Source organism: Panthera pardus, unplaced genomic scaffold (assembly GCF_024362965.1).
Source record: "Panthera pardus isolate Hobbes unplaced genomic scaffold, ASM2436296v1 HiC_scaffold_12, whole genome shotgun sequence".
Lineage (NCBI taxonomy): Eukaryota > Metazoa > Chordata > Mammalia > Carnivora > Felidae > Panthera > Panthera pardus.
In genome coordinates, this window is record NW_026526677.1 from 97,310,829 (window position 1) to 97,325,926 (window position 15,098).

Genomic DNA, 15,098 nt, shown 5'->3' on the forward strand with positions numbered 1-15,098 from the left:
CACACACTCTACCGACTGAGCCAGCCAGGCGCCCCCATGATGTAACACATACAGAACCTGTGGAACAAAGTGTTTAATTGAACAAATCTCTGCCACTTCTTGGTTAAGTGAGCTGCAGTCCAAATTCCTGCTCCTTAAAGTTCCAGGCTTTTGCCTTGTAACTGAGCCAAGCCAATTTTGCCTTGGGCCAAATGAAAAGATCAAAACGTTCTTGAGAGAATGGAAAACATTGGTAAGACCAAAACCCAAAGTAGCTAGAAAAATCAACCTATCACTTGAGACAAGAGCAAAAATTAAATCTTTATTTTATTTTAAATGTTTATTTTTGAGAGAGAGAGAGAGAGAAGGGGAGGGGCAGAAAGAGAGGGAGACACAGAATCCGAAACAGGCTCCAGGCTCTGAGCCGTCAGCACAGAGCCCGACGCGGGGCTCGAACTCACCGACTGCGAGATCCCGACCTGAGCTGAAGTCGGATGCTTAACTGCGCCACCCAGGTGCCCCTAAATCTTACTTTTAGATCCATCTTACTTTTAAAGTAAGTTCCAGTGTATTTTATTTATATCTCTCTTATCTCGTGCCTTGTTTTGTATCTGTCTCTCCCAGGGGCAGGGTCTAATGTTTATTAATTGCACAGAAAATATTTGGAAAACATACCCTAGGACGACATACACTGTCCACTCTGTGTATTTTTAGTCGCCGGCATTGAAACCGATCTCATATGCATTCTAGATTCTTAATTCAGACAGAACCAGACTATTCTTTGTGTTTAACAGAGCACATGGTTGCCATTTAATAAATGTTAGATAATAAAAATAGAAGCAATGCTTCAAAGTAGCAATATCTGAAGAATCTCATTAAACACAAAGTAAGATAAACAAGCTACCGTCGCACATCTGGATTTGTGTAGATAGGCAGCTTCCCCCCTCTGGCTGCTACAAAAGACATGGGCCAGCTGGGATCTCACCCGACGTGCCGGACGGCATTTTTCACCCCGACACCATGGTGAGAGAAAGAAAAAAATGGACTCTTTTGTCCAGCTCTCTTCCCTAATTATACCTTGGGTCTAAATAAAGAAAATACAGCACACGTAATCAGAAATAATTTGAAGCAAATGGAAAGCACCAGAGTGGAGGGTTTAATCATGTTATCGGTGGCGAGGGTCAGAGGAAATGGACAGATAAGGGCACCAAATTATCTACAGTGGCATGCAACAGAGAAAGAGACGCAAAGCCAGAGGAGATGACTCAAGAAATTAAGTTTGGTTTCCAAGTTACTTCCAAACTGTTTGGCAGCTGAAGGAAGGAAGGAGCAATGACATCTCCAGCAGGCACTCTGCTCATTAATAATGTCCTAGCAGAACAATAACCTCGGATAATAAGAAATACCATGCTGTCTCCAGAGGCGAGAGAAGTCAGGTTTACTTTCCCATCCGCGGAGTTCCGTTGAATAGGGTGTGTGCCACCTAGCTGAATGAATTTCGAGGAGGTTCAGACATCGATTAGGGGAAATGTTTCACACCAGCGACATCTGGAAACAAACCAGCCAGTTCAGGGAGCAGGTGGGGACATTTCAGTTGTACTGAGCCCCTGAAAGGCACACCGGTGTTTCGAGGTTCTAGCTGCCCCGTGTGGGGAGCGGGTACGGGGTGGGCAGCAGGAAGCAGAGGAAATGAGAGGTGGGAGGGACGCTCCCCGGGGGCAGAGCTACTGAAGGCTTCTCTGCTTGGGTTTATTACAGTGTTTTATGAAGCCGTGCGACAGGTCACCCAGACATCTCCAGCCAACACAGGCCCACGCTGGACTAATGTAACGTTACCAAGTGGCTTGTAAAAGGTCACCAGATCTTCCAGATGGTGGAACCTACATAGATTGTCTCCTGTCTAGGATTTTAGAGCCGCATCATTTCCTAGCTCTTGCCCGACCGTAGCCAAAACCACGATTAAAAATTCCGAGATTAGGACAAGAATCTACGAGACGACTCGTCATTACTCTCGTTCACTTTCCAAACTATCTTCCTTTCTGTCTTTCAGTTACCAAGAAACATAGGGATATTAGGAAGGCTTGGGGGGTCTAGGTTAAACAAAGACAGCCCCCAGCTCTTAATATCATTGGATCTTTGGGGGAGGGCCTGAAACTAAACACAAAGCCTGCCTGGCATCTTGCTGGGCCGTCATGCAGCGGTCCAGATCCGAAAGCACCTCAGGGTAGATCCCATCGAGATTCTTTCAAATCTTTTTTTTTTTTTTTTTTTTTTTAATGTTCACTTATTTTTGAGAGAAAGAGACAGTGTGAGAGGGGGAGGGGCAGAGAGAGAGAGAGAGAGACAGAATCCGAAGCAGGCTCCAGGCTCTGAGCTGTTGGCAAACAGCCCGACATGGGGCTCGAACCCACAAACCGTGAGATCTTGACCTGAGGCAAAAGTCGGCCGCTCAACTGCCTAAGCCACCCGGGAGCCCTGTGGCTTTTTTTTTTAAAAATAAAACCACTCACCAACCTTCACATTTTCACAGATTATTCCAATAATGTCATTGCTTCAACGGGCTTTGTAGGCCGTCCGATGACCAAACACGTGTGGTAATTGAGCTCTTACTAGGTACTTAGTGTTGTAAAGGGCAGGCGAGAAGCAAGAAAAAATTGTTGCCATTTATCAAGTGTTGACTACGTGCTGGGTACTACATGCTTTACATTCATTTATTGCTTTGTTTTCATCCACACAAGCCCATGAGGTGTGTGAGACAGCCAGGTCCCTGTGACAGGAGCTCTTTAAGCACGGAGAACGAGTGGGAGCAGAGATGGAAGAAGGCGCTGAGTCACCCCGTATGGGAACAAAGTATGTGATCTTTGAGGTACTGTTTTCTCTTCCATTTAAAAAAAATTTTTTTTAATGTGTATTTATTTTTGAGAGAGAGAAAGAGCGCGAGTAGGGGAGGGGCAGAAAGAGAGGGAGACACAGAATCTGAAACAGGCTCCAGGCTCTGAGCTGTCAGCACAGAGCCCGACACGGGGCTCGAACCCACAAACCGCGAGATCGTGACCCGAGCTGAAGTCGGACGCCCAACCGACTGAGCGCCCCTCTCTTCCAGTTTTCAAAAGGTATGATTCACATGCCACAGAACTCACCCTTTTTAAAGCGTACGATTCAGTGCTTGTGTATTTGTGAGGTTCTGTAACTATCACCACCGTCGAATTCCAGAACATTTTGATCCCTCCATACCCATTCGTATTCTCCCATGTCCCGGCCTCTGGCAACCGGTCATCTGCTTTCTGTTTCTATGGAATTGCCTATTTTAGACACTTCATGTAAACAAATCCTACACTCTGTGGTATTTTGTAACCGGCTTCTTCACTCGGCGTGGAGTTTTCAGGGACCATCCTGTTGTAGCACGTGCCCGTCCTTCGTTCCTTTTCGGGGCCGGATGATATTCCATCGTGTGGATGCGCCTTTCGTTGACCTGTTCATCAGCTGATGGGACTCTGAAGTACTTTGCACTCCGAGGTCTTGTGGACACAGTGTTCCGGTTCTATATCCAGCCAGGACACTAGCAGGTATGACCCAATACAGTGACGCTGCAGAAGCCCACTTGCAGCTTCTTGGGGGACATCTCTGTTGACAGGCTGCTGTCTAAACTCAACGTGTCAAATGAAACTAACTTCTCCCCACGGCCTCTCTCCTTCACGCTTCCTCACTTCTGTTAATGGCAACACCAGTCTCTCAGGTCCACGAGACCGTCTTTTCTTTTAACTCCTCCTCCCCCGCACGATGACTTACACGCCGACATCTGTAAATCGTACCTCAGTGACACCATTTTCCCCTCCTCCGTCCCGAGCGACTTCGAGCCTCCCGTTGGCTATTACCACAGCTTTCCGCCAGCCTCCCTAGGTACTAACTCTCCCCTTTCCACTCTACTCTGACTCAGTTGCTGGAATTGTCCTTGTTTTTTTTTTTTTGAATTCAGCTGGGTCCAAACCTGTCCCAAGATCAAGCAGCTGAAATGAAATGTAAATTTCTGCCCCTTGGTCCGGCGTAAGTGACTTCTAATTCAGTCAGGGAGGACGACAGAGGAGTGACAGTCGTGCACCTGTCTTCGCTATTCGGTCGTAGGCACCTCTAAGGGAAGAAACTATTTCCACAGCAGGGTTGTAAAGACAAGGCTTTGGTGGAAGCCAGACTTTCTCTTGAATTCTAGCTATTCCATGAGGATCATCAGAGTCATTACTAACTTCAGTTACCTCATTTGTATTTAAAAAAAAGGGGGGGAACCCCTTACCTCTTGGGGAGCCCATGGAGATTAGAGGTAACGCACTTAGGGGTAGGACCTGACATGCGGTTCGCACACAGTGCGCTGTAGCTCCTGCTTTTCATCCTCCCAAGACGTAGCACACTACTCTGCAGAGTGGCTACTCGCCTACACTCGTACTGCTAAGTGGAAAAGGGGGGGTCTGGTGGAATGCAGCAGAAAAGCACAACTGCAGAAAAAAATGAGGCAAAGCGAACAGCAACTGGCAGTTGCATAAAAATGAAAAAAGTGAGCTCGAAAAGATAAGCAAGACATACATGGCCAGGTAGGTTTCAGGCTGGTGTAAAAGCCGAGGTCGAGGCAGGACCTGGGAGGCAGGGTGAGGGAGGCGGGGAGGAGGCTGAGCCTTCCTGGAGGGGAAGGGTCACAATGGCTGGGAGAGGGAAATCGAGTCGCCCACATAAATTATGACCGTCTCAGAAACTGAGCAGAGTTCAGTCTCCACACAGCAGTCACCATGAAGCCACCATGGTTCTTGGGCAGGCCAGTGACACAAGGGAACTAGCGGCTTTTTGGAAAACGGGATAGGGAGCCATGTGCATGACAGACAGAGGAGCGGAATGACCTGGTCGTGGTGGGAACAGAGCAAGGGGTAAATCAGGAAGGCACTTTGAGAGAAAAAAAAAAAAAAAAAAAAAATCACAGGCCCTCGTAACAAATACTGTAAAGGATCCTGGTGTTTTGCCTCTTTCCTCTAAGGCCCATATTTTATTCCCCCCCCCCCCCCCAAATATTTCAAACACCTTGCTCCTCCAACTCTTTGTTTTCTGAAACAAAGCTAGGAATACACTGACCAATTAATCAGTCAACCCGCAAGTCATGGCTGCCAAGATACTCTGACCCAAGATAGAAAGATCCCTGCTTATTTTAATCTGCCTACATGTGCCCGGTCTTAACTGCAATCTGCTCAGAACTTCTCTGAAGAGACAGGAAAAAAAAAAGTTGAGAATATAAGCCAGTCAATCATAACTCACATTTCAAGATCCAGAACCTTCCCTACATACTCCTCTTACGGTGCAAATACCCCCACAGGAAGCAAACGTTAGGCTCTCTGTGTCTTCGAGCCAAATGTCACTGACTGCCCAATGGAGTTAGAATTTATCTTGAAGAGGCCACTTTCTAAAAGGAAAAGAAAAAAAGTGGAGAAAATTTTAGGCTTTTACTTTCAATAGGTGGCAAGACATAGGGACAGTTTTGTTGTGTCTCTTTTCCTTTCACTTGAGCTGTTAGTTCACAGACGTTTGATTGCATGAAAGCTTCCAAGTTCTCTAAGACTTATTCTTGCTGGCTGGACCAGTTTTTCTGATGGTGCATTTGCTTGCTAAATAATCAATCCAGCTACCTCATGTTCCGGGCACTCAGCTTTTGTGAATTTGCCAAATTTCATAAACCTTTCAGAAGAGGCCATCACTCAGGACACGAGTGGGAACAGAGGTAAGATCTGTCAGTCTCTCCTCAGCCAATGCTCAAAAAGTCTCCTCTAACAGGGAATGTCAGATTTGCTTCCACCAAAGCCCCCAAGATTCTTACAAACCGGCAGTGAGATTGGGACAAAAGAAGAAATGTAAATAATGCTTCATCAGACTGTAGATAATACTGAACTAGAGACATCTATCAGAAGAGATTCCAAAGAACGGGAGAAAAACATTTCTAAGGACAGACTTCAGTGAGTGATGTTAAAATTATATTCTTATTTGGAGAAACACATGAGGTCAGGAAAGGATAGAGCTTACCTGAGACTACCCAGCGAGAGAGCAAAGCTCTACCTCTGTGTTCCTGTGCTATCAATTTCACAGGACTATCAGCACTGGAGGGACCTAAGAGAACAATCATCTAACTTCCTCAGTATAAGATGAGAAAACAGAGGTCCAGATAGGGTAAATGACTTGTTCTAGGTTAGACAATGAACTAATAATATAAGAGCAGAGAGTAGAAAGAACTTTACTTTGGTCTTGCTTCCTTGGTCTTATCATGGCTCTCCCTAAGGACTGGAGGAGAAGGCAGGGAGAAACCCCAGAAACCCTGCCACAAATGGGACTCCAGGCCACGATGTCTGGGCTACAGGGTTTGGGTTCTCTAGAAAAGGTCTCAAAGTATATGAAATTCATACTCATATGAATTTGAAAATTGTTTATGGTCTTCACTACAGTAGATATGGCAACATATGCATTTTCAGGAAGATAAAACACAAAGTCTCATTAAATAACCACAATATAACTCAGTTTCCCATTAGTTAAAAATATAAGCAGCACAGGACGCCTGGATGGCTCTGTCGGTCAAGCGTCCAACTTCGGCTCAGGTCATGATCTCACGGTTCGTGGGTTCGAGCCCCGAGTTGGGCTCTGTGCTGACAGCTCAGAGCCTGGAGCCTGCTTCAGATTCCATGTCTCCCTCTCTCTCTGCCCCTTCCCCCACTTGTGCTCTCTCTCTCAAAAATAAACAAAAAAGTTAAAAAAAAATAAGCAGCTCATATATTTTAAGGAAATAAAGAGGTTTCAAACCAGCCAAGATCTAGCTTTAACTGGAAGATAAACCCAAGGAGTACTAGCACACTGCATACACATGATTTCGAAGTTTCTGGAACATCGACTATCAACCACACTCCGCCCCATTATGACAGTAACACCAAAGCAGCACACATCCAACATACAGGTTTCTTAAAAACCAAGGTTCTTACTAAATCAAGTTTTTTCTTTCTTTACATTTAAAAGAACAATTAGGTTAAAAGAGTATATTATAGAGGCTAGCAACGAATTTTGAAAAAATGAACATACACTCTCTCCTCCCCTTCCTCCTTCTCTCTCTCTCTCTCTCTCTCTCTCTCTCTCTCTCACACACACACACACACACACACACACACACACGAGCCTAGAGTTTGGACATACAAAACCTTTATAAAACATGAAATATGGCTGCATTAGTAAGAGAGATATTTACATATTCTAAATTCATTAATCATTTTTCACCGTCCCTGCTTTACGCATTCAACTCCTAGAATAAAACACCACCACCACCACCATCTTTGGACACCAATCGCATGCCTGGAAATTTCTCGTTCCCTCCTCGCAACAACTCCGTTAAGTATTATTGACTCTCATTTACGGCTGAGGAAATGGAATCTAGAGGGAACCTGCTTATGGTCACACAGCAAGTAAGCAGAAGTGAATCTGGATTGTCTTAGTTCAGGGTCTTTTCACCACACCATCAGTTTTCCAAGTATGGTCTCCAAACCCCTGGCAGTCCCCGAGACTCTTTCAGGGACATAAAGAGTCATAACTATTTTCACTGAACTACTGATTTGGAAATTTGTGTCCAGCACCATGAAGCTTTCTGATGAGATCAGTCATTGAGGTCAATAAACGTGAGCTTTGGATACCATATAAAGAAACGGGGGCGCCTGGGTGGCTCAGTCGGTTAAGTGTCCAACTTCAGCTCAGATCATGATCTCAGGTTCGTGGGTTTGAGCCCGGGGTTGGGCACTGTGCTGTCTGCCCAGAGCCTGGAGTCTGCTCTTGATTCTGTGTCTCGCTCTTTTCTGCCCCTCTTCCGCTCATGTTCTCTCTCAAAAATAAACATTTAAAAAAAAAAAAAAAAGGGTCAACATTTGAAGGCCTACATAATTCGGCAAATCAGTGTTTCCCAAATTACTGATACAGGATATAGGTAAAAGATTCCATCCTTCACCCATTTAAAGCATGAAATGGACTGATGGATTTTAGTGTGACAAAGGACAAAAATGTTACTGATGGGGCTTCAGATTCCACACTGCAGCTCTTTTAAGAAACTACTACCTGTCAAAAGTTTCAGGGTGGTATCCAAGAAGAAGATCCACAATCATCTGAAGAAAGCTATTAAAATACTTTCCCCCTTTTTAAAATAGATGTGTGAAGCCGGATTGTCTTCATAGACTTCAACCAAAACAACATGGCACACCAGACTGCATGCAAGAACAGAAATGGGGATCTGGTTGTTTTCCACCAGGACAGGCTGAAGGCATTTGAAAAACTAGAGAGGCCTGGGTGGCTCAGTCGGTTGAGTGTCTGACTTGGCTCAGGTCATGATCTCACGATTCGTGAGTCTGAGTCCCGCATCGGGCTAGCTGCTGTCAGCATGGAGCCCGCTTCAGATCCTCTGGGAGCCCTGCATCAGGCTCTGTGCTGACAGCTCAGAGTCTGGAGCCTGCTTTGGATTCTGTGTCTCCCTCTCTGCCCCTCCCCTGCTCACACTCTGTCTCTCTCTCTCAAAAAATAAACATTTAAAAAATTTAAATTAAGATTCTCTCTCTCTTTTTGCCCCTCTCCCCTGTTCACTCTCCCCCTGCCCAAAAAAAGATTGAGAATGGCTGCCCTTTATTATTTAAAATAATAGAGGGCAGAAAAAATTTCTCTGTACAGATGCTCCTCCAAAACCTTTAAAAAATTACCAAGATACACCCTCATTATTGTTACTGATCAGAATGTTGACTGGGTGGCCCCAACCCCGTGGTCACACGTACAAAGAAAGAGATCCCCTGGAATAAAATGCTATAAAGGAAGCCTTAAGTTATAGGTAGGTACCAAAGCACCCTAAGCAAATAAGGGGGAAAGACTGGGACAGAAAGAGAGCTCTACCTACCTTAAATGATCTCACATCAAGGCCTCGGCTGACGCTCAGGGAATGATGGTGTCTCCCTAATGACGGGTGGCAGAACCAACCCGCTCCCTGACAGCTAAGATCAGGCAAGGGCTTGCAGTTCGTAATACGAATTACACTTGACATTAGAGAAAGAGATGGGAAACACCTATATCTAGCTATTTACCTGTAATATTTTAGGACATTCATCATAGTAGGAAGCCATCAAGTCCAACTGAAAAGCAACTATTCATCCAGACAGACCCTCTTATCTTTCAAAGTGGTATTAAACTTTCGGTGAGCCAGTCATTTAGCTTGGAAGAGGACAGCAAAAAGTGAAAGCAACTGCTCATATGCAACGACAGTATTTTATTTTTGCCACTCTTCTTAGAAGATGGCCATCCAGGAGTGGGGATGGAACAGGCATGCGTTTCCCTACCGGTTATGCTCATAAACACAGCCACAAGCACAAACAGGTTCATTTCTGCAAAGTACATTTGCGTAGTCTTCAGTTTTAGAAAGCTTAACTAAAAAATCCTACAAAATACTGAGCATTTTTTGTCACGCTTATTAGATCTATCAGCCAAATGTGCCCCTGAATGACTGAAAACTAAAGAATAAGTCGAATGATACCTCTGTGTCAAAACCAACATACCAAAAAGCCCAAAAGTTGAAATGGGGTCCATAAAAGCATAGAAATATTGCTACTTTAGGAAGTCCAGCACTGGGGATAAGAATGGTAATAAAGACACCATATTTTCATTTAGGGTGGCATTAAACCAAAGTCATTTTCAAGTGAACCATAAAAGCTGCCCCATTAATCCCACTGATTTATACATTTAAAAGATGGTTAAGATGACAAATTTTATGTTACATATGCTTTACAATTTAAAAAATACATACCAAAAATCATCGAACTGTACACGTTAAATGAGTGAATCGTGCGAAATATGAATTATGTCTCAATGAAGCTGTTAGAGAGCAAAAGCACTGCCCCGGACGCTGCGGCAACACCCGCCGTCGGTGTCCTCACGGACGCTGGCCCATCACAGAGACGAGCTGGCTCGTCTGGCTAGTAAAGATGCTCTAACGAGCAGGAAGCTGCTCGACAGTCACTTGCCAGTAAGATGAATGAAGGCCTCCTTGGGGCCTCAACTTCTCTAATGCAACTCGGAGAAGACAAACGAAGAAGAACATAAATAAAAAGCCACATACTTGGTTCCTTTAAGCATATTTAATATTTGAACTCTCATTTTCTATTTTCCCAGACCCCAGAAAACAGAAAGTTTTTAGATGACCAATATTTTGTTCCAGAAACATACAGCCTTATCAGCTAATTCATAAAAGAGCTATTTTACAAAGGTACATCTGGATAATTAGAACAATAAAGTCTTTTAGGCATTTCAAAATGTGATCAGTAAAAATACATGATTATTAATAAAGTTCTTTTAAAGATAGTTCCAGATTTTTTTAAAAGTAATTTCTGTTAAAGAGTACATGATTGTATGGTGAACAAGGAAAATAAAATGTTCTAGTAGGAAGAGGCTTATTAAAAATAACCAATAGTGTGCACATTACAGTTACCACTTTTGCAGTACATCTGCTTAGCCATTGGCACCTGGAAATGGCAGACAGGGCTTCCTTCTACGAGGTACGTTGTTCTTCCACCAATTTATTATCAACACCATCAGTACCAGTGGGGAAGGCATACGGAACGAGGCAAAAGAAACTCTTTTCTCGAAGAAGGAACTATTTTGCAGATCAACGAAAGGGGTGGGTCAGAAAACAAACCAACAAAACAAACAAAAACAAAAAAACCCCCATGATTTAAAACAAAAATTGTAACAGGAGGGGGAAGAAACCAGCCAGCAGAAAGATGACTACACGGTCCTGACAATTTTGTATTCTGAGGTCCTCTGTACACAATTCTCAATGGTGCCCTCTGTGACGTATACAGAAGGAAATATTGACCAAAGCTCTAGCAGTTCAAAATAACATCATACACCACCTTCAGAGAAGACAGTTTCCAGTTTGAAATAGAGAAGCTCCATGTAATACACCAAATTTACCAACATCAAAAGAAAAAAAAAAGTATGCAAGTAAAAGACAACTCACAGGAAGCCTTAATTATCTTCTCTAGCTTCTAAAAAGAAGAAAAAACAAGCTTTTCTCCTTTACTCTCACATTAGGTTCCCCCTCTTGCCTCCAAAAAAACAAATAAAAACTGTCTTAAACAGTGGTTAGAAGTTGTTTTGGGGAATGGGAAGCCAGGAAACTAATGAAATGTGCCTTCTTACGGTACGATAGAATAGTTACAGTTTAGGTTCTAAAAGCCAAGATAACTCAAGCAGTCCAAGTTGGCTGATTTTAAAGTATGTAATCATGATTCTAAATTATAGCACTTTGGGGGCTTGCTGATTTGCCTTGATTAACTCTGTCCTCTGAAAAGGAAGGAGACACTCCAAATGTAATTTGCCACTTAATAGCAAAGGAGCCATCAGGCCCACGAGAGAGAGCACAGGGTCACAGCAGGTCACTTGGATGGCTAAAGCCCAGCCCTCCTGCTCTGGGAAGGTTGCTGTGTTCACCACCCTTGATTCCAGCTTCTAGTCAGGTAACCTGGGAGAAAACAGCTTCGCTGGGGACCACTGTCGCTCAAAGACACCAGGAATATCTAATTCCATTGTCCTGAAAGGCAGATATGGTATCAAAGTAAAATGGCTGTGATTATAACGGCCAAAAAAATGGAAGGTGTAGGAGGCAATGCTGGGAAGGAGGCGGGAGGGAGGTAGGCGGGGAGGATAAAAAGAACACACTCAAAATTGTGGAATCTTTTCAGACTCAGACTTTGTCTTGGGGCTTCATTTAAAAATCCAGATATGAGTTTATTTGGAAGTACTAGAGCTACGGTCAAAGTATTTTTCCAGTTAGCCCTGTTCCAAGGAGAGCTTCAACTGCAGGAAAAGCAACGCCAATAGCTGTTAAGGGCGAGATACACTGGCTGAGCTAGAAGAGAAACCAAAACGCTGTTAACCTACAAAGCTTCTTGAGTGCTAGGGAATCACGGGATTACCCTGTACTGTCTGAATTTAAGATAAAAGTTCCATTTACAGTTCCCTTTCTCCGGATTAAGTGCCAGCTGATGACCCCGGTGTCAGGTGGCCACGGGCGTGTTGCCCTTTTGGTTGCGAGTGACGACGTCATCTCCAGCAGCACTACGTGATCATTTGGCTTTTCCACTCGCTTCTCTTAAGAGACACAGAAAGTTCAAGTCCCAAGCTTCACTTACTAGCTTCTGCCTCTAAAATTTTTAAGCCCACTCAGATTTAATTGATACTTGGTCTACGACTCAAAATAGAATTCTAATTTATAGATGAGGTCCAACAGTCCAAATTGGTCTACTTCAAAACATAGGTCAGATTTGAAAAAGGCAGGAAATAGGAATCCGGACTTAGATGAGCTTGTTAAATTGTAGTGGTGTTTACAAAAGCAGTAGGGAATCCTTACCGCTTGCCACGAGAGTGCGGGGGAAGAGTCAAATTACTTCCTGATTACCCACAGAGTTCAGAGGGCACTACTGAAATGAGCAGTGGAGGTACTCTTTATGTAGTAACAGAATTTGAAGACTTGACCCATGATTTAGCTTTAGTTGGCAAAAATACTCCAAAACACATATACCTGATGCACAAAGAAAACCACAGAAAGCCAGTATCACTGAAGGAGTTCTCAAGTTACAATTCTGAAACATTTACCCTCTGCAGGGGGCAGCCGATACTACAATTCATTCTAGAGCAGGCAGTTGGCAACCCCTTGCCCACGGTATCCAGTGTATGCTCTGGTCTGCAACTTTTAAGGTCGGTCATGCACCAGTGTGGAAAAAGCTCCGGCAGTGAAGTCAGAGGAAGTGCTTTGGGAGCTGGTTTGAGCGGCTCTGCCTTCTCCACCTCATCTCTCTCCACTCCACTCGCGGCTCTCCTTTGAACTCAGAGAGCCCTTTGGCACCCATCAGTGCAAAATTAATATTAAGAGTCAAACCTCCAGGTACTAAAATTTTACTGGCCTTATATTCAGCAGTACCCGTGGCTAATGAGAGCCATGGTTCAACTCAGTAGTGATTCAGTTAGATAACCTTCCCAAACTCTTTTCCCCGCTCCCATCCCCCCCTTCCTCAGCACCCCCACCCCTGCCACCATCTGAAGCATCTCCATTTGTTTGTTTTTACTTCCCGCTCAACCTGCAGGGATAATTTTACACAAGCGCCGAAGTCTAATGTATAATTATAAAAATGAAACAATACCAAGAATAGCAAATTTATAGCCAAGAAAATAAAATTTGCTTTCCTCTCCCTCCCAAATCCCTACCCTCGATAGAAAGAAGACAAGAAGAACACACCCATTTTCAAGTGCCTGCTCTTTAGTACACTGAGGATTTCTGTTAATTGGGGGTTGATCCCGGCTACAGAGAAGAGGTGCTCGCCTCACGTGGGAGGAAGCCCGCCTGGCTCTCTGCCCATCTGGGTAGCACACGGCTCAAGTCCTCCGCACACGGGAGCGGAGCCACGGGCATACTATGCCTTTGAGGTGACCCTCAAAGATGACGCCCACTGGGCAGCAGAGGGCATGGAATACAGTTTAGTGGAAGCTAGATGCTCCTTGCTCCCCCTGCTTACTTCCCCCTCTCCTTCACCTCTCTACCCAACCTCCTAACACCTTATCCTGAACTCTTGGCTTCAGGAGCAACTGACCCTTGGGTGTACTAAATACAAAGGGCTAAAACTCTCACTACTGAAAACAAAACATGGCAAAATAAAAATTAAAATGTGCTTTCAAATACGGAATGAAGTCAAATAAATACATCTGATTTTCTCTTTTTCTTAAGTCTAAGTAAAATTTCATATCCTACACCCAAAGCTCTATACATTTGGTTTCTGTTGTGAATCAAAATGAATTTCCGATAGTGAGGAGAGCAGAGTGAGAGAACGAATACTCCCTCACTGACAGACCAGTGCAGCTGCCAGACTGTGAAGAACTAGTCCCGCTCTGGGCCCCCCGGGCACATGGCTGCCCCGGGGCGGGGGGGGGAGGGGGGTGGTTCACAGGCAGACCCTCTGGGACACACTCTTCTCTGCACCCACGGTGGAGCCAGGATGGGTGATACAAGGCCGACGCTCAAAATCCAACAACCTTCAGTCACCTCCAGGACACGCGGCTCTAACTTTTATCTGGGAAGAATAAAGACATGCGGAGATCCAATTAAGAAGAACAAATGACACTCAGAGAATACCGAGAGGTGAGGTCTGAGGGCACGGCTAGGTCTTTTGTTCACTGGATCAGAGCAGCCTCATTCGAAAGCACGTAAGCAGATGGGGACAAATCGCGTCACCGAGCACAGATCCATTTGCGGTCGCGGGGAGGCACCGCTCTGGCTGTCGGGACAGACGCCGGAGTACAGCCAGGCCCCAGGAGCACCAAGCCCCCTCGCAGCAGCACTGGCAGATCTCTAAGGAACCTAGGATTGCCCAGGCTTCCCACCGCCCTGCTTTCTGCTTCTGTAAAGGTGAAGAAAGACGGGGGCGGGGGAACGGGGGAGTGTGCGGTGGGGAGGGACCGCACAGGAACCGATGGCCGCGGCTCCTCTCACAAGAGGAAGAGCACAGTCAGCAAATGGCAGCCTCTGCCTGATAGATGATGTTTGGAAACAAGCAGTTTTTTAAAGACAGGAGAGAAATGGAATCTCAGAAGGCTTCCACTTTAAAGAATAATAAATCATTTCATCCGATGTACTGTTCAGGCAGAATGATTCTAGAGTCTGGAGTCCACAATTTTCACATACCTGAGTGCTTGTCTGTGAGGGCTGATCCAGCCAGCCTTTGGCAAAGAATGTTGTAACTTTCCTCCACCTTCTGTAAAATAAAACCCATAGGTTTTCATTTGAACATCCTAATCTTTCTTCATGAAAACAGGAAAGAAAGCTTTTGCATATTACTGGTACATGCCTCTAAATGTCCACATTAATGTCGTTAACAATTTTGTTAGTGGGGAAGAAGAGGAAACTTCATTCCTGTAAAAAGCTTCTCCCTTGAGTGAATAACTTAAAACCTTCTCGTGTAAAGGTGATTCTCCCACCCCTAGAGTCACCCTGAAAATGGTCCCATAGGTGACATGAACGGTGGCAGAGCCAATCTGCCCAC

General features: G+C 44.7%; 1 protein-coding gene across 5 annotated transcripts in view; it reads right to left on the bottom strand.

Moving 5' to 3' along the window:
- Positions 1 to 10,127: 10,127 nt before the first annotated feature.
- The window catches only part of ARHGEF12 (Rho guanine nucleotide exchange factor 12), a 149,917-nt gene continuing 144,946 nt past the window's right edge, over positions 10,128 to 15,098 (bottom strand). For all 5 annotated transcript variants that reach the window (XM_019468860.2, XM_019468861.2, XM_019468858.2 and 2 more), the window contains 2 exons: positions 14,741 to 14,810; positions 10,128 to 14,129 (listed from right to left, as the gene is read on the bottom strand). In XM_019468860.2, coding sequence (XP_019324405.1) covers positions 14,119 to 14,129; positions 14,741 to 14,810 — 81 coding nt within the window. In that variant the 3' untranslated portion in view covers positions 10,128 to 14,118. The remainder of the gene's footprint in view (positions 14,130 to 14,740; positions 14,811 to 15,098) is intronic.